This window comes from Bactrocera oleae, chromosome 5 (assembly GCF_042242935.1).
Source record: "Bactrocera oleae isolate idBacOlea1 chromosome 5, idBacOlea1, whole genome shotgun sequence".
NCBI classification, from domain to species: Eukaryota; Metazoa; Arthropoda; class Insecta; order Diptera; family Tephritidae; genus Bactrocera; species Bactrocera oleae.
The window spans coordinates 3411880-3434472 of NC_091539.1; the positions used below are offsets into that span (position 1 = coordinate 3411880).

The 22593-nt window shown below is 36.3% G+C and overlaps 2 protein-coding genes across 5 annotated transcripts in view; one reads left to right on the forward strand and one right to left on the reverse strand.

Moving 5' to 3' along the window:
- Nucleotides 1-2751, forward strand: cin (Molybdenum cofactor synthesis protein cinnamon). The gene is made up of 8 exons (XM_014237237.3): nucleotides 1-184; nucleotides 244-1022; nucleotides 1084-1262; nucleotides 1317-1589; nucleotides 1651-1809; nucleotides 1876-2038; nucleotides 2252-2353; nucleotides 2411-2751. Exons 1-8 carry the CDS (start codon nucleotides 151-153, stop codon nucleotides 2552-2554), a joined length of 1833 nt encoding a protein of 610 aa, XP_014092712.3. The 5' UTR covers nucleotides 1-150; the 3' UTR covers nucleotides 2555-2751.
- LOC106619244 (D-beta-hydroxybutyrate dehydrogenase, mitochondrial) overlaps nucleotides 2733-22593 on the reverse strand; it is a 26709-nt gene continuing 6848 nt past the window's right edge. For all 4 annotated transcript variants that reach the window (XM_036359559.2, XM_070110010.1, XM_014237271.3 and 1 more), the window contains exons 3-4: nucleotides 3540-4300; nucleotides 2733-3475 (exon numbers count right to left, since the gene is read on the reverse strand). In XM_036359559.2, the coding sequence (XP_036215452.1) occupies nucleotides 3258-3475; nucleotides 3540-4290 (969 nt within the window). In that variant the 5' untranslated portion in view covers nucleotides 4291-4300 and the 3' untranslated portion in view covers nucleotides 2733-3257. The remainder of the gene's footprint in view (nucleotides 3476-3539; nucleotides 4301-22593) is intronic.

The window sequence follows — 22593 nt, forward strand, 5'->3', positions numbered from 1 at the left end:
CGTTATCTTTGATATTTTTATCGCAGTTCTTTATTTTTAACAATTCATTTTCGTGTTATTATTGTTTTTTATTTTTCCTATTTGCTTAAATTGTTCAAGTTGCTCTACTATCTGTGTAAGCATTAAAGCCACAATCGTCTAAGCGTGAAGATGACTGATGAAATTGTTTTCGCAGTTTTAACGAGTGAGTCTGCTGGTATGATTTCTAGATTACCTATGTTGAATAAATTTTTTCCTTCACAGTTAGTGACACCTGTAGTCAAGACGCTGGACAGGATCGCAGTGGCCCACGCTTGGTTAAGCTCATACGCGATGCCTTTCAAAATGCGCACATCATCACAGCAATATTGCCTGACGAACGTAAACAAATCAGCGATAAACTTCGTGAACTCATTGCGCAGAAAACACCGAGTGTAAGTGCAATTATTACCACGGGTGGCACTGGCTTCGCGCCACGTGACGTCACACCAGAGGCAACTAAAATTCTATTAGACAAAGAGTGTCCACAACTAGCACAATATATTGCGCAAGCATCGCTGCAAAAAACGCGTTTTGCCGCATTAACTCGCGGTGTTTGTGGTATTGCGGGCAACACGTTGATACTTAATTTTCCGGGCAGTGAAAAAGCAGTAGCGGAATGCTTCGAAGTGGTGCATGAATTATTGCCACATGCGCTGCAATTAATTGGTAACGAATTACCGCTAGTGCGACGCGTACACACCGAATTGCAGGGAAGTAATGGTAGTGCGTCGGCAAGTGGACATATCTGTCCACATAAAACTGGTAAAGGTGATAACAGCGATAGAAATTCACCCTTTGCAATGATACCGGTAGTGCAAGCGTTAGAGATAATATTTCAAACAGTACAACAACAACGCGCAGTCGCGCAGCTGCTCAATGAATTTTCGTCACCAGTGGATATACCACCCTTTCGAGCATCCATCAAAGATGGCTATGCTATGAAATCTACAGGCTTCTCTGGCACGAAAAAAGTGCTGGGCTATATAGCAGCCGGGGATGAGGTACGCTGCTATAATACTATTTTTTATGTGTTTTATGCTTTCAAACGTCGACTTTCTGCAGATAATAGTGCACGATTTAGAGGAGGACGAATGCTACAAAATCAACACAGGTGCGCCAGTGCCGCATTACGCCGATTGTGTTGTGCAAGTGGAGGACACTAAATTGCTGAGGCGGAAGAAGACTGGCGAAGAGGATTTAGTGGAAATTTTGATAGAACCAAAAGCGAATCTCGATATACGGTAAACTAGCAGTTGCAGCTTTCTTGCAACTTATATAAACGCTTTCACTTACAGCCCTATTGGCTCAGATCTACGCAAAGGCAGCAAACTGTTCCCCTCAGCTGATCACTCAGCTGTAGTTATCAAGTCGATACTCTCATCGGTTGGCAGAAACTTGGGCGGTGTGCGCAAGCCGAAAATTGGCATAATCTCCACAGGCAGTGAACTGTTAGCGCCCGAGCAACCCGAGGAGTTGGGCAAAATTTACGATTCAAATACGACTATGCTGGCGGAGCTGTTGCAATATTTCGGTTTCGAATGCAAACACAAACTGGTGCTTAGCGATGAGTAAGCGCACTTAACACACAATATTGTGATAAAACTGGTTTAAAATGTTTACTGCTTACAGCTTGGAAGCTGTTAAAGGCAAAATCGCAGAGTTATACAAAAACGTAGACTTCATCATCTGCAGCGGTGGCGTTTCCATGGGCGATAAGGACTACATCAAGCCGGCGCTGCAAAGTTTGGGTTTCAACATCAATTTCGGACGCGTCAACATGAAACCGGGGTTAGTGCTGACTTAAGCTCAATAAATATGTTTTTTAAGGTTTATAATTCTTTTTTTTTTTTTTAGAAAGCCAATGACCTTCGCTGCCAGAAATGAGAGTTATTTCTTTGGGCTGCCAGGCAATCCGGTTTCCGCATTCGTCACATTTCATTTGTTTGTATTGCCGGCCATACGCTGGTTCGCCGGCTGGGAGCGCGATAAGTGCGAATTAGCCTCGCTACCGATAACTGTAAGCGATTGCAAGTATTACGTATTTGTTAGCGTATAACTAAAAGCAAATCAATATCTTAAGTACGCTTTATCAGTCAGACGAATATTTTACTACTTCCGTCTTGTATTGCAAGTGTCGTATTTGTCTAACTATTGTTTCTGCAAATCAAATTTATATAGCATATATAATTTTTGTTTGCTTGTTGGTTTTCTACACTATTTTTTCTTTTAGCTGCAGAACGCTAGCATAGCGCTGGATCCGCGCCCAGAATATGTGCGCGCCGCAGTGACTAGCAAGAATGGTCACTTATACGCCACGGTCAACGGCAGTCAGGTAAATATTAGGCGCCTTTGCCTTATTCTATATGTCGTTAATGACTTTTATTTATAGATGAGTAGCCGCCTGCAGAGCATTGTCGGCGCTGATGTGCTCGTGCATTTGCCCGGACGCACAGCGAGTAGGCCAAACGCCGTGGCGGGCGATGTGTATCGCGCATCAGTGCTGCGCTACGATTTCATCTCGAAATATGAATAGAATTTTTGTGCACTACGAGTTCCTAGAGGGCATGGCCTGGTTGGTTATAAAGCCTTATTGAATTTAAAAATTTTATTCGAAAAAAAGTGTATTATTGTCTTGCAAAAGCAGTTATATAAAAGTTAGTAATTTTGGCAGCCGATTTTATTTTTTAGTAACAAATAATAATAAAATAAAATATGCAGCAAAATATATAATTATAAATTTCATTATTTACAAAAGCAAAGTTGCATTTTACATACGTATGTATAACTATATATATGTATGTATATGTATATATTAATAAAAATATAAAACGACAGTTTACATGGGAAGTGCTATGGTAGACCTAGTGAAAATCGTTTTGCAAATTTCGCACATACCACCAACATAACCTCAAATTGCTCTTACTAATTTGGTAATAACTAGCTGTTAATTGGTTTTTCATTCAAATCTCAAATATAATGTAAAATTTTGTGCAATATATTTTGTCAAAAATTTTACCGCAGTTTCCATGTAAACTTTGCATTTTCTTAAATCGAAAAATTATTTAAAATTGTATATTTGTTCAAAACAAATTTTTGGAGTGTCCCCAAATTTTGTTATCCAATACGCGCAAGCATATCTTTCCTTCAAGCTTCCTTTAACCATTTGCTTGCTCGTACAACACGGCTTCGCACTACCAGCACACATGTCAACGGTTGTTTATTCTGTGTCTGATTCCTCAAACCCGCTGCACGCCGCTGCTGACTCCACCACCCAATTTCGTCATACGTAAGGATGAACGACATGGCAACATGAAATTCAGTTTACTATTTTGCACCAGTTGGTAGCGCTCCAGCGGCACCACATCCCACAAAGCGCGCTCGATCACCTGCAAGGCGTTCGCGCTCAGCACATCCGCTGTGTACTGCGTCGGTGCGCCCTCACTCTCCGTGCTGCCTAGTAATGCATAAATAAAAAACCGTTACTTGCATAAAAAACGCCAAACACCATTAGTACTTACTGTGCGGCACCGGCGCCTTGTACAGCGCCTCTGCTGTTAAACCGGTTGTGTCCAGCGCCACCACTCTCACACCATACGGCTGCAGCTCTTTGCGCAGCTCGTCCACACACTTCTCCACAGCGGCGCGCGATGCATTGAATGCCACCAAACCGTCACCGCTACCCTGCCCAGCGCCAGCGCCCAAATAGATCAAACGCCCTCTAGTCGGACGCAAGAAGCCCACAAACGCTTTGGCCACGCGCAACGAGCCGATTATATTCGTTTTCAGCATATGTTCCCATTGCTGCGCCTCCTGCACCTCGACGCGTCCGCGAAAGAGACTGCCGCTTGTATTAATCACCGCCGCTATGCCGCGTTCGCCTGCGTTCATGTGCGCGCCCATTGCGCTTGTGGTTTCGCGCAGCACATCTTCGCGCGTCACATCCAACTGCATGGGTATGATAACGCCGCGCACTGGCTCCTCGTTATACTCGCGCATTTTGAGCCAACCGTTGAGCAGCTTGGCGGGCAGAGAGTCTTGTGCATCGCGCATGCCGGCGAACACGCGACAACCCTTATTGGCCAGATGTGTGCAAAGCTGCAGGCCAAGCGCGGTGTCAGCGCTGGTCACGAGCACTGTGCCCGGTTGGGACTCGGCCACCTCGGCAGTGTCGTCGCGCACCTTACATATCAGGTAGATCAGCAGCGCGCCGGCGATAGAGAATAGTGCCAACAGCTGGAAGGCCAAAACCAAGGCGGTCATCGGTTCCATTATGTCATTGCTGCGCGCAGACAGAGGAGATGAAAGAAAAAACGTGAAATAATTAACAAAATAGAACTTAATTAAATAACGACGTGAAATAATTATTTTCAATACATAAAATAATAAAAAATGTAGTAAAAAAGAGTGAATGATTGTATACTTGTGGATAATGGCATATAAAATCTAAAGGTAGTCCACTCAGCTTCGATTTAGCAGTTAATTGATACACTAAGCACGGCCAACTATTTAGCATTGAGAAGACTTGTGCAGCAGGCGTTTAAATATAATAACGCCCGCCACAAAAGGATTTAGAAGGTCACTGGGCTATATTAAGCAGCAGCCTTGTCACAAAATAAAATAAAATTATTTTTCAGATACATATAAATCGTTAGACCCTGAATGGGTTTGCCATGAAGTTTATAACACCCTGAAGGAAATATCGGATACCCAAAAAAATATATACATAAATAGTCCGTCCGTCTGTATATATGCGAACTAGTCCTTGAGTTTTGAGATATTGATCTGAAATTTTGCATGCGTCCTTTCTCTTCAAAAAGCTGCTCATCTGATGTGGAACCCACCGATATTGGATATACTACTGTAGCTATATTTAGCTGCCGTACAAAATGACCACTCAAAGTCAAATTTTTCTATGGAAAATGTTTTTATTTGATTTTTTTATATCTTTAAGAAATAAATTGTTATATATTTTTTATTAGTATTTTTTCTTTTTTTTATTATATTTTATTTTATTATCCTCTTTTTATTTATTATTTTTTTTAATTATAAAAAAAAAAATTTTTTGTATACGTAATATTTTTTTATTTTTATTTTATTTTTAATTATTTGTTTTTTAGTTTAATTATTTTATTTTGTTCTATTCCATTTTATTCCCATCCATTTTTATTATATTTTCTTATCTTATTCCATTTTTTTAATTTAAGTTTGCAATCGGAAGTCTCAAGAAACAATTCAGGTCATTTCTCCTTTTCCACTGTGCTACTGTCCTTATACAACGTTGCCATGTATTTAAACAGGTTTGCAGTGTAACTATATATAAATATGTTGCTTCCGCCTCTTCATTTCCTACATTCGCCATTCACCATAACTTCGTATAATTTTAGACGTAATTACGTACTACTTATTACTGCATACATACATACATATATCTCCTTTGCTAAGGTAAACATTGCCGTATAAATACTAAAAATTAATATTACAAACAATTAAGGCAAAATTCATTAAAATTCCAACGGGCAAGCGGCGGCGGCAGACAAATTGTCCAAACGGACTAGCGTTGACCACCATGTCGGCAAATAGACCTATTAATGCACTTAAAAGACGTGTTTTGTATACCAAATGCAGAGTTGTTAAGCGTAGGGCGTACTGCAGCAGATAAATACAAAGTAAAACTGTTTGGAATTACGCGATTAGATTAACTGGCTGCAGAAAAGTAATCGAAACAAAACATGGAGATGCAAGCGAAAGCGTTTTAACGCCTCTACATGCCAGCGAAAAACATATTACGGTTAGAAAACAAAACAAAAATTGCAACAATTACCGTTAGATCTCTGCAGCTGGCTATTACTACATTGTAAACGCTTGCGGTTTTGCAAGTGAAAAAGTCGTAAAAACAAAGGCGCTACAATTGCAACACTCCAACGAAAGTGCATGGTGAAAGGCGCAGCATACACATACATGCACGCACGTCGTCGGCGCGGTAGAAAGGTAAGATGAAAAAGATGAAAAAGCTGCGCAGGCAATTAATACAGCAACTTTGTTTTTGCAATAAATCATAAAGCACAAAAAAGCATAGGCGAGATATGAAAAAGAAGGTGTTGCACAAGCGCTGGACCCTTGGCGACTGGCCGCCGCCGCCGCTTGTAAACACTGACCGCATGCTGAAAAAAGCAAAACCGTGTCACACATCGCCGGCCACAAGTCGTGCGTTGTAGTAGTTGATGCAGCTACGACCTCAGGCAACTGTAGCATGCAATCGATGGATGAGTTGGAACCTTCAAGTGGGTCTTTTGGCACAATATGCTTTGAAGTGTTTTGATTTTGTATTTTCGACTTTTAATTGAATTGTTTGCATAACAGAGGTGAGGTTAATTTAAATTATTTGTTTCTGTATGTGCTCTGCGAGATTTTAGTTAAATTTCATGCATTTCATTTCGTTATATTTTAAAGCTACAAACGCGTATCAAGTGGAGTGCAGGGTTAATTCGAACAGTAGAACGGTTGTATTAATAAATTTAATTATATTTTTTGTTTTTGTAGCAAATTAATAAACACAAGTTGTTAAACGTAACAAAATCTGCTCATAACATATTTTGTATTGGCTAATTTAAATGCAGCAATTTATTAAATAGAGCAGAACAGTGTTGTACGAGTATAATGTTTGTTTACATAAAGTAAACTTGTCATTTATGATTGACGTCAGCTCCAATTCAATCAAGAATTTTAATTTAGAGGCTTTGTAAAATATTTTTCGCAAATTTCTATGCAAAGAGAAATTAATATTACGAATAATAAATAAAAATAATTCTTTGCTTGAAAAAACTTTTTCTCCATAGCAAATCAGCGCTCCAGCAAATTAAGTGTGTATAATGCAAAAAAATGTTATAGATTCATATATACATATAAGCAAATATATATGTAGCATAAATTTTAATTTATATTCAAAATTTTCTACACGCTAAGCAATTTACTGCTTTCATATGATCACAGCATGTGGATTAAATCTGCTATCGCACGTTACGATCGCCTTGCGTGCTTGAATATCAACTGGAAAACGCAAAGTGAAAGGTTTAGCGAGCGCTTACTAATTCAAAAATAAACAAATAAAAATATAGAGAAAAAGAAAAATTTAGACAAAACAAATTAAGCTATTTTCGAAATTACTTTTATGACAGGTGAATTACTATAAGTGTCATACTTTTATGCTGTTCGCATTGAACTTAACCCCACAGCGCTTGCTTGGCCAGTTTTAAAGCAAATTCGTTTGACGGTGAAAATGACGAGGCAATAAAATTCTAAAATAACACAGCTAAACATAGAACAATGAACAAATAATCAACAGTTGAATGCGTAATAAATCTAATGACTTCAGCTGCGGCGCACGCTCGTAGACAAGCAGCAGATTGTATTTTTTTTATTTTTGTAATTGAAAGGCTAATTTTTGAATGAATAATGAATTATAGACGAATGTTTCAACGTACTTTGTGAAATATTTGTGTAAAACATAAATTTGTTGCTTTGGTTTGTGCGTACTGCTTGTTGTAGCACACTATCAACGCTTTGATTTTCGAAAAGTCGGTCAAGTGTTTGCAATAAAAATGTAGTTAATAAGTATTCAAGGATATTCGCAAGCGAAAAAATTATGATCAATTAAATTTAAGAAAAAAGTTTACAAAGTAAATTTTAAACTGTTTTAGAAAAAAATAAATACAAATTTTTAAATAAAAAAAAACAAAAATAATAAAAATTAAAATTAAATTTAAATATTCACAAAACAAAAAAGTATTAAAAAAGTTAAAAATAGTATTAATAAAAATATTTGTTACAATAAAAAAGTTTGCTTTTATATAATAGTATATTTAATGATGGTTTTTACACTGGTAATTGGTATTATATATTATGTAAATACTGTAAATTAAGAAAAAATTTCACAATCTATATAATTAAAGTAAAAACTTCAGTCTGGCTGCGCGCAGTAGCTCATAAAAACAAGTCAAAAGCCACTAATTAAAACGCAGACACAATAAAATGAATGCGAATAATCACTAAGCGCAAACTGGCAAGTATAAAATTGAAAAATAAATAAATGAAAATAAAAGAAAAAAAAACAATTTATTGTTAATTGAAAAGTTAACAAAAAAAAAATAATAATAATTAAGTATAGCTTCAGATAAACTCACCACAGCTTTTAATTAGCGAAAGAAACGAAATAAATAATTAAATTTACCAAAAGAAGTGCAACAAAAGAAAAAAGTAATGAACTACGCGGCAGCACACAAAAAAATAGTACTAGGCGCAAGCGAAAAAATATAAAAAAAAACAAAAAATAAATTAAAAGAAATAATAAATAATAAAAGCAAACACAAAAAAACAATTATTTCCAAGAAAGCAATTAACTCCAAAAGCAACAGCGCCGCAAACCGTGCAGCAATCAAGCCGTATATAAAATTGTCACCAAAGTCACCTAAGCTAAATATATTGCAACATAATTTCTTAATTGACATATTTTTTGTTAGCAAACGAATTTGGTATTAATTAAATCAACAGCAGCGCAACAATATTAACTCATTTAATTGAGCTGCCACTAAAGTTATATGAATTGCATAGAACATTTTCAAAAAATCGCATTTTAACAAGAAAAAAAATATAAAAAAATAAAAATTAACTTGAATGAAAAGCATTATTGCGCAAAATTTCGCTTTAAAGGTAATTCGACATATTTGAAATGCTCGCGTAGTGTATTTCAAGGCTTTTATTTGGTGCTAACAGGTGCTTAGTGTAATAACATAATAGCAAAGAGAATGGCAATAATTAAATGAAGGCTGTAAAGCTATTGGCAATTGCGCAATTAGTTTAAATTTTCGAAAATTTTACTAAAATAATTACAACCAAATAAATTTTTTATCCAAACTAAAATAGTTGGAAAGCCTAGCTTAGAAGCAGCTTTGTATTCAAAAAGTGACGCGTTTCAACGTTCGCGTGGAGACTATTTGCATGCCTGGCTTCGCTCTGACTGCAGCTATTTATTACAATTTGCAAAAATGCTTGCAGCGCCTTAAGCAGAGCTTAGATATAACAAAAATCACGCGCCTGCGAGCGACAATTTAATGAGCGCTATGCATGAAAATATAATTTATTAATAATAATGAAAGCGATGATAGATGGCAATGGCATCGCAAGTCGATAGCTAATGAGGTGATTAGGATGCGTTCACACAACTGCTTACTTAAAATTATTTAAATATTTTAAAATTATAAACAATATTTTGTAAAAAAATATTGCTAAAATTGTTTTTGTTGCTTACGGATTACAGTAGTGCTGTCAACACAAACAACTAACGCCATTATACATTTTAAACCTCTCTTGTAAACCATACAAACGCTACTTTCTTGTTTACTTACAAGTATATCAACTCTCAGCGTCATTCTTATTCACCTAGTATTCTTTACGGCAACCGCATTTAGGTCACTTGGACGCTCTAAATATCACAAGTTTTTTATGCTAAGCGTATATTTAGGTACCACTACATAACCTAGTACCGGTCTAAGTGCTTATAAAGCCAAGCATGTAACTACTTGCTTATACATATATATATATACGTACATACATACATATTTAGCACTCTCAAACACTTCTTGTGATCTTCACTGGTACGTGCGTAAATTTCAATTGACTGCAATTTTATATTGCATTGCCAATTACACAGCTCAGCGCGTACTAACCACATTCTTTGTGCGAATGCAACAAAAGTACAAACAGAAAATATAAAAACAAAATACAAGCAAAAAAAAACGAAAAAAACTTGTGTAGAAAGTACGCGCTTCGTGCGCATAGAAATTATATGGTAACAATATCTTGGAGGTTAGCCAGTCGCACACAGACACACTTACAAACAACTTAATGGCAATTTTGCTACATTGCAGCTTGACACTGACGGTCTTAGCAGCACTTGCAGTTGAGTGACTGCAAAAAGTTGCGCTGCAGCTTGAGCGCATCCTAGAAATAATGCGGATGTGCATTGGTCTTTGCAAATGGAAAAGCTGCTTTCAAAGTGCAAAGTTGTCTCTGATGCGCTCTGAATGTGTGTGAATGAAATTGGCAACGCAACGTACGCGCTTCCCGTTGCCGTGAATTTCATGCGCAGAATTATGTTATTGGGTCGTTGGGATTAAGTAAAACTGCACGCATGTGGTGTAGCGAACGCGCGAACGATTAAAGAAAAATTGATTGCAGAAAAAACTTGCGCTCAGCGTTAAGTTGTTTGCTTGTTAAAAAAAATAAAAAAATATTGAAATATTTTTTATGGAAAAATATTTGGCACAAACAATTGCGCAACACATACTCGTGCACTCTTCACTTACTAAATGCCGCCGCGCATTGCGTATACGTAACCCAGAAACAACCACACCATAATTATTATGTAGCAAGCTACAACCATAACGGTCAATTTGGCCGCAGTTGAGCGCGCATTTGCGCATTTCCGCTCACAACGCAACAACTGCAGCAGCGCGAAGCGCGTGCACCTGCCATAAAAGCAAGTGAAATGCAAACATTTAACACAGTCAAAGCGTTGCGCAGGCGCACAAGTGCAACAACCAAAACTAGTTGTGGTAAATAATTGCTTGATGTCTATGGCGGCTTGTTCGCGGCTGTGTAATGCCAAAGACTATCAAGATCTCGCAGTTTGCGGATTTTGCACAACAATGCAACGTGTTGGGAATTTGCAAAATAAGCGGGATTTGGAAAATGCTGCTAATGTCACAAAAATCATTAAAAATGCAACAAAGTAGTAGATACTTACGTAATATTTTGTGAAAAATGCCACGTCGGACTCAATTATTGCTCTTGAGGTTTTTTTCAAATGGCGTTTTTCCAACAACATTTGCAACCCGCTGAGCGTCTGTTAAAGACTTGTGCAAAAATGTTGTTTTTCGAATTATTTTACGCGGCAAAAACCACAGCTATGCATATAATGCACAATTAACGCACAAATTTACTCTAAAACATGTCAATAAAATATAAATTTTTGTCGTGTACACGATGTTTGCATGGCGATTTACAGCGCTTGCATGCTGGTGAAAATCGTTTTTCTTTTGCCATGCTACACTTGCACGTGATAAGCGCTCAGCTAATGCCAGGTAAAAATGCAAATATGCCATAAAAAATGTAAACAAAATAGAGCGCAACCATATTTCGCAAATTAGTCACCGAAGCGTACGCCATTGCAACCACAAACCGCCTTTGAAATTTCACTTTTACGCTTTTACAAATTAGACCGCAACGCTTGATTTACCTTTGCCTCAACATATATACATATGTGTGTGTATATGCAACACTGTGTATTTTATAATTTTTTTTTTTTTTGCTTTTTTATACGTCCCTTGCCCACTGCGATTCTGTATAAGCCATACACTCAAAGAGCGAGCGTGTATTGCTTAACGCTGAGTGTCGGTCATGCGGGTAAACAACCACAAACGCCAACATTTTCGTTGGTCAGGTCCACTAACGGTTTATTATGCGCTAGATAACCAAGTTTAACGATTTTGCATAAACGACGCTGCAAATCACGCTGGGCGGTGGCATTTGGTGTTAATTTAAAATATTATTATTTTGCGCTGCTTTCAGTTTTCGTCAAAATGTTTTACTTACTGTTGGTGTTTTCTTAATGTTGCTTGCATGCATTTGCTAATTTAGCCCCGAATGCGCTGCCGTTTGCGATTTGCCAATCGCCGTTCACTAATTAGTAATCCGTTTTTTTTTTATTATTTGAGTGCTTAATGTTATTTTCCGACTTTTTCCTTTGTGACTCTCCTTTGCCAACATGTTTATTACACTGCATGCAATTAAATTGCAATTGTTTCTTGCGTGAGAATATTCAATAAACGCTGCAATTTACTTAAGAATATTGCAAAAGCAATTTAGTTGTGAAAAATGCACACAGTAAACAAAAATACGTACAATGAGAAAATAAGCGGCAATTACTATGAATATTGTGCGGAAGCGGGAAACTGCGCCGGATCTGTTCACAATGTAATTTGACAAACAGCTGTTTCCCAATTGCCAATTCCGTTTCGCTGTATGTAAGAGTACTGAGTGTGTGGCAACACCAGCAATTAAATGCATTTAATAATATAAATAGCATTTTTAAGGTGTTTGCAAGTTTGCTGATAGTTGTGTGGGAATATTATGGAATATAAACAAATTTGTTAGTTTGTTAAAAGCTTATGTTATTGGTTTTACATAAAATACAGCTTCTACTATGATCACAATAGAACTATTGTGATTTCCCAAATATTATAATACAACCAACGTTTTTCCTCTAAATGCTTATTTAATTCAAAATGCAATTCAAATAATTTAAAAATCATGCATCGAATGTAGTTATTTGAGTAAAATTTCATTTCCCAAAATATAATTAGAATTTGTTTTAATTTTAAAAACTTTCTTCAAAAATTTAAAAGCAACCCTGCGAGACTTCCGCCAAAGTGCTGCCTGTCAAACAGCTTCCATGTCCTGTTATACGCACTTTCAACGAAAATCTGAATGTGAGAACTTGAATTTTTTTTAAATAAAATATGTTTCTAAAAGCAAAGATCTTAAATTTTGCATAAAAACACATGTGAAGTGATAAGTGTTATTGTACGGGTATGCAAAAGCATTAAAATAAACAAAATCAATACCAGAACTGCAGGTTTGCTTGCATATGTATGTGCATGTACGCTCATGTTCATCATTATTACAGCTACATTTGCCTGGATTTGCAGTAACTTCACATATATATTACTAATTTTAGAGATATTATACACAACAAACATACTCAATTTGGCAATTTTTCATGTTTTTTTTTTTTTTTTTAAATAACCTAAATACTAGTTGGACTTTGCGAAACCACCTCCGCCGGCAGTCGGCAAATTTTGCTGCGCACTTTCTTCTATTCGTTGAATTAGCAAGATTAGTTTCAGTGGTTTATTGCAAAAGCAAAAGAATGTTGTTATTAAGCAAATCTAAGATTATATGATGTGCCACTCAGCTATGCTTATAAGACAACTTCATGTTTTTCCCAGCAACAAGTGCCTATAAAGCGCCCATTTACGTACGAGAGTAGGTGTGAATGACATATATAAGTATAAATTTCAAAATAAATAATTCACAAAGAAAGAAATTGTGTTAAGCCAACGCAAAGCTTATAAACAAATTATTCAAATAAAGATTTTCAAGCAGGATGAGTTCATCAGCAGTGACACAAATAAAAATTTATTACAATACATATTAGGCAGATTATATAAAGCTGTAAATAAGCCGAATATAAAAATGTTTAAGTGTTATTGAGTATTTTATTTAAAATATCAATGAATATCGCTGTAAAAGAGCAAAAAGCAAAATAGAATAGCAAATATTATACAAGTTCTACCACGAAAAGTGATTTGTTGGGATTTATTGATAAAGCTTTAATTATTGTGCATAGAATCTTGAGCATAAATATCTAAAAGTTTCACTACAGTACAAAAGAATAACAACAACGTCATAATAAAGCTTACCTTTATATAGAAAGCAAACATTGTAATGGAAAGTGCGTGTGGGCAGATGTGCGCATATCATAACCAAAACAATTAATACATTTAAGCATAATCATTGGCAGCCACTTGTTTGAATTGCGTCTTATCTTTTGTTGTTACTTATTTTGAAATAACTTAACGATTATCTACCGTGTGAATTTTCTGCGCAAATAAGCTGTAATGCCGACAAAGTGTTTAAATGGCAAAATAAACACTTTTTGTTTTCAAAAACACAAAAAAGTATAATAACAACAAAACAAAATCAACTGCCATACTGATATTTTGCTTACAAAACTATTATTTATTTTTGACGCGCATTTTTTGATATATGGTTGTTTGTCACACGCCCAATACAAAGCAAGTTTACTTTTACTCGAAACTCTTTAAAAGCAGATGACAAGCAAAATATACATTTGTATAAACATACACAAAATGCTTATACTCGAAGTTAAAAAAACAATTAATAGAAAAGTTGCTTGTATTTTTTATACAGATTTTGCTATTCTCTTTTATATTAAATCGCAATCATTTACATACTTACATACTATTCAACTATCGTTACCACGCTTTATAACTAATTTGTCTATAATTAATTGAGTAAAAAATAATTACTAGCTTAAAGGCAAAATGGCTTGGGTGGAAGTAAACGTTCAAATTTATGAAAGCTTAACGGTTGCCAAAAATAGTACAATAACAAAATAATACGTTATTTTATTCACAATAAAAAAAAACGTTGATCAGTTCTATATCTAGAATTTCATGCAATTTTTGTTATTTAGAATTGTGTCTCTAACTAATAGCTTCCAAAATCGAATTACTAGTTTATAGTATAATTATTTTTTTAATTTTTATTTATTATTTTTTATATTTATTTATTTATTTTTTTATTGTATTTTAACGATATAATGCGTGATGATTATTAATTAATTATTAATTAAATGTTTTGGTTAAATTTTCAACAGTGTTGCCAAATAGCTAATTAGTTTATGCGCGCTTGCGTATTTCGCATACCAACTGGTATTTGGCGCCATAATTGTTACGCATGCTCATTTTATCAATGCATATTTTTAATTTTTTATTAAACGCATACTTTGGTTGCTTTGCATATCGAGAAAAATATTAAGCGCAATGACGCTACAGCACCTCTAACTCCATTATGCAGCTAATGCTTTTTGGTATTCATAGTATATATATCTGTACCTCAGCTCAATTGATTGGCAATACAATGCTGCTTATTACGTATATATATTTATGTGTGCTTGTAGTCTTCACCTGTGCGAAATGCGCAGCCTTTTTTTGGTGTCGATCACGTCGCATTGCCTAACATTTGCATAAATGGCAGCTGCCACTTAAAAAAAAAAAACAGAAAACGAAAAACTATACGAAAATGTAGCTGCTGGACACACATGCCTACTTTTATGCATAGTCTCATGTGTGTTTGCACTTAATATTATTTGATTTTGTAGTACACGTTTCTCTATTTGCATGCAAACATCTTGAAATAGTCGATTTGCTTGCCCGAAAAAGAGAAATTTCCTTGGAAACACAACAAAAACTATTTTTATTTTTAAATTGCTGCTTTGTACGTGTCTCAATTTCAAAATTGTTGTATTTAGTAATGAAATTTACTGCAAGCTATGACTGTTTTCGTTTGACTTTTAAAAAGTAATCGATTATAGATGTATCGAAATATCGATGAAACTGAGCTTGATTTAAACCATAAGACTTACGAGCATCGGAAACTCTTTCAAGCGTATTTAGAACGAGTTTTTATATATTTTGCCAGATCAATCAAACTTTTGGTCCTCATAATAAGCCTGTAAGTCAGGTAGTGTGCGGTTAAATTAGAGCGTTATTGTGCCAAAAATGTATAAATATATGAAAGTATTTTACAGTCATTTACTTGATTTTTTATTCAATATTGCCTTCTGTTGAACTCTAAATCAAAATTCAAGCGAATCTCACGCTTTCTCAGATTATGAAACAAGAATTTTGTTTTACTGCTACTGCGATGACACGAATCTTTCGCCTAAATGGTGGAACCAAACATAAGCAAGCTGAAAACAATATTGGCAGCCGCATGTGCTGACTTGCTGATTAACACATAAACATAAATTTTTTTTGCAATCTGTGCAGTAACTATAGCGGTAAACTTCTCACAACAGATTTCATTGTATTACTAGCCCACACTGAAGTATGTAACAGAACAAATAACAAAGCTTACCACAAACAATGTCAGCATTATAAATCAAAACCACTTAAAAATTCATTTCCCTACCAATTATCGCGCATATATTCGGCATAAACGTTGTATTAATAGTGAAATAGCAACAAAGACCATAAAGCACCTAGCTCACACAGCCAGCAAGCGAGAACAATAGCGCACTATTCTTAAGCCAAAGTCAGCATAAAAATGTGTTAAATATAAGACAATGCCAACACTTTGTGCATGAATATTTTTTTCAGCTCGTTTCTATGCAAATATTTCGCCTCAAATGGTTATAGTACATAGGCTGCGCACTCATTTGCATCTGTCGCATAGCGCAAAGTCGTCAAAACGCAGCGCGCCAACCTTTTAGGCAAATTTTTGAGCCATAAAAGTGTTGTGCAAAAAAAAAGGCAAGCGACAGATGGCGTGAAAATGCTTAAATATTTTGCATTGTTATGAAAATAATGCAGCGAAAATACGTCATTGACCGCACAAATGCATTGTGGGTTGGCGTTTGTTGACAAATTTGCAATTTAAATTTGATTTCGTGTGATTGCCACAGCGAAAAGTCAAGCGAAAAAACGCTAGCTGCGTAGCATTGTTTTAGGTTAGAAAAAAGGCGACAGCGACAGTAACAATGCCACAACATGCCGAGTAGACTGTCAATGCACTTTAGTAAAGAAAATGTTTAAAAATATTTATTTGTATAAATATAAAACATGATGCACAATAAAAAAGTGGAAAAAGTAACTTGAACGGAACTGAAAATCATGTGAAATAGCGTCACTTTCCGGTTGTGCGATTGCGCAAACGCCGCAAAATGCTGGAAAAACGTACACGTTTTCAAGAGCAGTGAACGCATTTCGCGCTGATCATGACATTAGACAAATGGCATGTTGCTTGTAAGTGCTTAAATGTGTGTGTGAGGCAGCTAAACGGGAAATATGACGGCAAAAAAAAAAAAACAACAGACAGAAGTAGCAAGAAAAACACAGCTACAGCAAATGGTAACAGCAACAACGACAGCAAAAAGCAGCTGAGATGAAAGCAACGCTGCTCACAACTAAAGCGCCACAGATGAAAAATGCGCGCTTTGACTAGCAAATTAATGGCTTATTATTTAACAAGTAATATTTATGAAGCCGCCAACTTGTTGAACGTTTGTTTGCGGCAATTTAATTGCAGACAGTAAACGTCGACAATTGTCTCATGCCACACGCATGAGCGCGCTGTGCACTCCTACGTACTGTTTGTTGCATGCGCACCAACGACCGCAATTTGCATTTCCTTTCATTGACTCCGCGCATTCATTATGTTTATTAACGTATTACGAGTGCATTAGTCGGCTTGTGAACTGTCAGACGGCAAAGTGATTTTCACCAAACTCAAGGTGAGGAAAATGACGCTTGCCGTTGCAATAATGCAGCAGCAGCCATGGCAGCTTACGCGCTTTGAGAGGAAGTCATGTATGTTATGCACGCAGCATTTTCAAGTTCAAAATGCAACAATCGCTGCATCAAATACAACAATAGCAACACATGCGTATTAAAATGCAAATTAGCTTGAACTCGGCCGCATTCACTCGCAAGACACCCACGTCGCTGTGGCGAGCCTACTTACCATACAGCACACATACATATGTATGTATGTATACAAGATTGTTGCGCTTTGCTTCAGCTCGTGTGATCAATGAACCCGCAAATTTATGATTACAAAGGTAACGTTTTTAGATGTGTTTCTGATTCGAAATAAGTGCTAGCCTATTTTGTATAGTATGCTGAAACCGTCTAGCAGCCCTCTGTTCCGTTTGTTCTGCGTTAGATAACATCTAGCACCCTAGTAACTTAGGGGAGGGCACAATAGACCGTAGGTCGCGGTGCATACCTCAAAATTAAAGCACCCTAGTAAACAGATCTGTTTACAATTATCATGAGGAACTAGCGGATGCACTGTAATCTTAGTTACGTTAAAGTTTTCGCTACCGCATTTTAGGCGAACAGTTCCATCTTAGATGTCGCCAACACTGATCTCTCTTACGAATAATCCTCTAGTCATAATTCTCAAATACGTTATACCAGATTCGTCTCTTAAAGTCTGGGTCCACTGGTTTTACATGAAAGCCTGATCCATTGTGATTTTTTTCAATCCTTGGTTGTTTTTTTGCTTCGATAAGTTTAAGTCTTTAAAGTCTTTTTTCTCTGTTTCCTCGGTTTCTGGTCATCATGATCGACAAGCCTCGTTTAAAAAAATTTGCTTATTTTTATTGCATTTTAATACCAAACTTTTATGAGAAACATTCAGTACTGGCAGCGCTCGATACTGACCGTTATTTTGACGGTCCAATAGCTTGCATTGGCGGGTAATCCATTTTGCGGTTCCTCACTTTTTTAAAGAAAAAACACAAAAAATTCAAATTTAATAGGTAATGTTTATTATCATTCGAAAGAACATTATTTGGCATTTATTTTTTGAAGATTATCTCTTTCAAATATTGACCGCGGCTACGTCTAAGATGGTGCATCCGTTGAGTGCAATTTTCGTTGATTCGTTCGAGAATTTCGACTGGTAGCTGCCGAATGACGTGCGTGATGTTTTGCTCCAAGGCTTAGACTTTACATATTCCCACAGAAAAAAGTCTAACGGTGTGATCTTGCTGACCAATCGACCGGCTCAAAACGTGAAATTATCTGCTCAACGAAGTGTTCTGTAGGAAGTGGCGCCGTCTTGTTGAAAACAAATGTCGCCGAGATCACGAGCTTCAATTTCAGGCATCAAATAGTCGGTTATCATGGCATGATAACGGTCACCATTGACGGTTACGTTCTTATCGGCATCATTTCTGAAAAATATGAGCCGATGATTCCACCGGCCCACAGACCACATCAAACCATTGTTTTTTCTGGATGAAATGACAATTCTTGAATCATCTTCAGGTTACTCTTCAACCCAAATGTGGCAATTTTGCTTGTTTACATACACATTGAGTCAGAAATGCGACGTTTTGGCGGTCGAGTAGCTTGCAGTGGCATTACAGTGTTTAAGTTTCATCTTCAGAGCAAAGTATTAACCTTAACGCTGGGCGTAGCTAATTAAGCTATTTCAAAGCATAAACACTTTTGCAGTGTAAATAACTGTATTCGCTAACTTGAGCAATTGACATTTTTGCGCGAAAGAATTCACAACAAAACACCCACGCCGCGCCGAGTCGCTGGGGGCGTCAAATGCGTCACGTGGCAGCACACAAGAGGTAAATTACTACATTTCATTTGCTATAACTAACACTACACGCCTTGTCTGGTGTGTGCGCGCGCATAACTTTTAATTTTCGTCTGCATTTTATTGCCCTTTATTATGATTTCTTCTGCGCTGCGTGTATTATTGTAATTGTTTGCATGGGATTTCAGTTTCAAGCGCGCAAATATTAAGCCTTTGTATTTTAATATAATTAAAGCGGCGCGTCGGTGCCGGTTTAATGCGTTCATTGCCTTGCCGCGCCGTTTGTGATGGTTGTGTTGGGAATATTTTACAAATCTCGCCTCACATTGGGCTGCTCTATTGTTGACGGGCACTGAAGAGTTGACATTTTTATGTTCATAAATATTTAGCTTTGTTTATTGTCTGCTGGCGGCTGAGCTGTAGCTTTATCTTTTCAGGTTTATGTAATTTTCTTATATCCATTTCTTTGATATTTGCAGTTTGTTGACATTTTTGTGGTTCGTTTCCTCAATTGTTGAACTTAATTGCAATATGACGTGTTATGTAATTAATTAGTTATAAATTCATAATTATATCATATAATCTTTATATAGTTATGGCTATTTAACTATAAATTCAACAAATTTTAATTAATATTTCCTTTTTTTGTCAATTTTAGTATTCTGATATTATTTCTTGAAGCATATTTTATGAGTTTTAAATACAAATTCGGCGATTATGAGCATTTCTCTATTTGCTTCCTGATTGTACCCAACCGCTATCTAAGCCTCTCAACGATGAGCTCTGGAATTCAATGGCATAAATAAACGAGCCGTCAAACTTTTATAGTCATTTGTAAAAAATTGTTTCCCTTCCCTTCGTTTATAACGTCATGAGCCAATGCATTTTTACTGTCAAATGCACGCTTAGTAAAAAATTGTCGTAATCTTTATTTTTGTCATTTTTGCATGAGCTTAGGTCCTTTCACTCTTGTTAGCCGAGCTAGAACGACACCACAGTAGATGAGAAAAGTTCAATAACTCGTTGGATCAAAGATTCGAATCTCTTCAGAGGCAGAATCTAAGATTAACAATTATAACGGTCGCCTGAGCAGGCAATGTCAAAGTTTGGGATGTATTTTCACTTTTTTGGCTATCGCTTAGAAATAGTAAGGCTCCCATTTTTTCGGATACTAATTATAGCAATCGAGGTTGTTGAGCTTATTGCTAGGCGTTATATTTCATATCTCACACTTATGGTAGAGTCTAAACCGCTCTTTATAGGCTTTGGAGCACCACTCAAGCCTAAATTTTACTGTGGCACACATTGTTTCAAGCTAATTGCCTTGGTTATTTTACACGCAGAATTTGTTTCTATATTCTTGACACAGCAATATGTATATTTACATTTGAAACAAATTCCACATGTTTTCTTTTTATTACTCTTATTCCACACACGTTTTCGCATACATTTGACTAATAACCACCGCTTATAGCCAAAGCGTTTAAAGTGACAAAAATGTGGGTCAACTCGTAATTGACGAGTTCGCGGCGCAGTCGCATGCAAAGTCGGCTCGATAGCAATGCAATGCACGACACCCACGCAGCGGACAATAGCACAACAATTACATTATTTCGTTTTCGAGAGTTGCACGAGACAAACCAATGTATGGAAAGACGCAGAAGTTGAAAAAGCAAACAATTTGTAATTGCAATCACATATTTTCTTATTTTGTATAGCGCTTGCAGCTGACAACTGTCAAAATGTCAGGCTTGCATTGTGTGCGTTCGTGTGTTGGGCAACGCCAAAAAGTTAATGTGTGTTGCACTTTATTTACGTTTATTGCTACGAAACGTAAAGGTACTTCGTATCGCAAGTGCTGTGCACACAAAACTTTTCGCTAATCAATCTAATTGCCTTCTCTAGTTTATGGCATTTTTCTGCCAACGTTATTTATTGCGCCTATTTAGCGAATATTTTGTTTGTATGTATGTCAACGCAATTGACTCAGCGAAAAATTGGCAAACTTAAGTTGTGTGCATTGTTGCTGCAGCTGTTCACGTTCGATGCGTTTGTTGAGTCAACATATTGCGCAGACGGCGGCAAATATTTGCAACAACAAAAAACAGTGAAAAATATTGCGAGTATGTAATGTGGATATACATATATATGTATGTACCTATATGCAATTTGAATTTTTGTTGCCTGATTTGCTACGCCGTTGCACTCCCTCAGCTGACGCTAGTATTGTTCGTAATATATACAGGGTGCGGAGAAGGAAGCGTTAAGCATATCTCAAGATTACTCTCGTCGACAGAATGGTAACTGTAAAGTGCGCTGTGGGCAATTAAAAATTGACGATGCATCGTGAACCAGGATCTACTCGCTGAAATGATCCTACCTACTTAAATATATCGGTTAGTCTTATTATGTAATGAAATTTTCATAATGAATATTTTTAGTCAACCCCCAAGGGGTTTTACCTAAAATCCAAAAAAAAACATGGAAAAAAGTTCTGAAATGCACAGAGCTTATCGGTACTACGCTACATATCTATTGTTCCGTAAAAATCGAGAGGTTTCAGTTACAACAGTGCAAAGCACTTTTTTATTAGCTGTTACAAAGCTTTTATATTGAATGTAAACACAGTTTGGCGGTCCCTGTATTGGCGCGCCACATTTATTTCATGGAATTGAAAAGCGTTTACTCTGCGCGCGCGCGTATCAGAAAAATGTAATGAAAACAGAATCGTAAAAGAAAGTCAATCGGTTGTGTTTTCCAATACAATAAGCGCAGAAGAAAGTGAAAGATGCGCAGACTGGCGCGCGTTTGTTTAGAAAACTAAGCGAGGCATGCGACTGACGGACAGACAACTACTTACAGTTAAGACACAATTGCGCCTAAGTTAGCACGATTGCTACAATTTACAGTGATGATGTTGCCATTACAATGCAATTTGTAGTAAAAATAACGGTAAATGCATTTTTCAGTTCAAGAAAAAAATAATGCATTTATTTATTGCAGTTAATTTATTTTCGCAAAAACGAATTTCATAAAAATTGCAAAAAAAATTGCTAAACAAACGAAATCGAATCGTAATGAGTCGAAAGTGGCACAATTTTCAGTGTTGAGTGGCGCGCGGCAGTTCGCGTTTGCACCTATGTCCAGGCCTACGTACATGCATTAGACTTCCAAACAATTAAAAAATATTAATTGCAGTGTTTTCTTTTGTTTGGCTTCGTTGCACTTCATAACAACAGCAAAACATTAAAAATGCAATCAGTCAAGTGCTTGGCGAATGGAAAAGCTGCGTGCTGTTACTTAATTTTTTTTTTACTTATATTTTTTCTGCTGTGCACACCTCCAGCGGCTAACGGTTGCTGTTGTATGCACTTTCCACCGTAAAAATGTCGTAAAAGAAGTGCAAAGCAAAATAACTGGAATGCATGTCAATTGATTTTCATGTTTTTAATTTCAAAATTTGTTAGCGAAAAATTATGATTTTGCATTTCCAGCAATTTGTGTTAAATAGAGAAACTGCAACTATTAGGCGTGTAAAAATAAAAATTATTGGAAAAATACACAGAAAAAATTAAGTTTTCATATTAAAAG

Coding starts and splice junctions, on each gene's coding strand:
- cin (XM_014237237.3), top strand. CDS start 151: ATGACTGATGAAATTGTTTTCGCAGTTTTAACGA. Junction 1,263..1,316: donor AAAGCGAATCTCGATATACG/GTAAACTAGCAG, acceptor TTTCACTTACAG/CCCTATTGGCTCAGATCTAC. Junction 1,590..1,650: donor AAACTGGTGCTTAGCGATGA/GTAAGCGCACTT, acceptor TACTGCTTACAG/CTTGGAAGCTGTTAAAGGCA.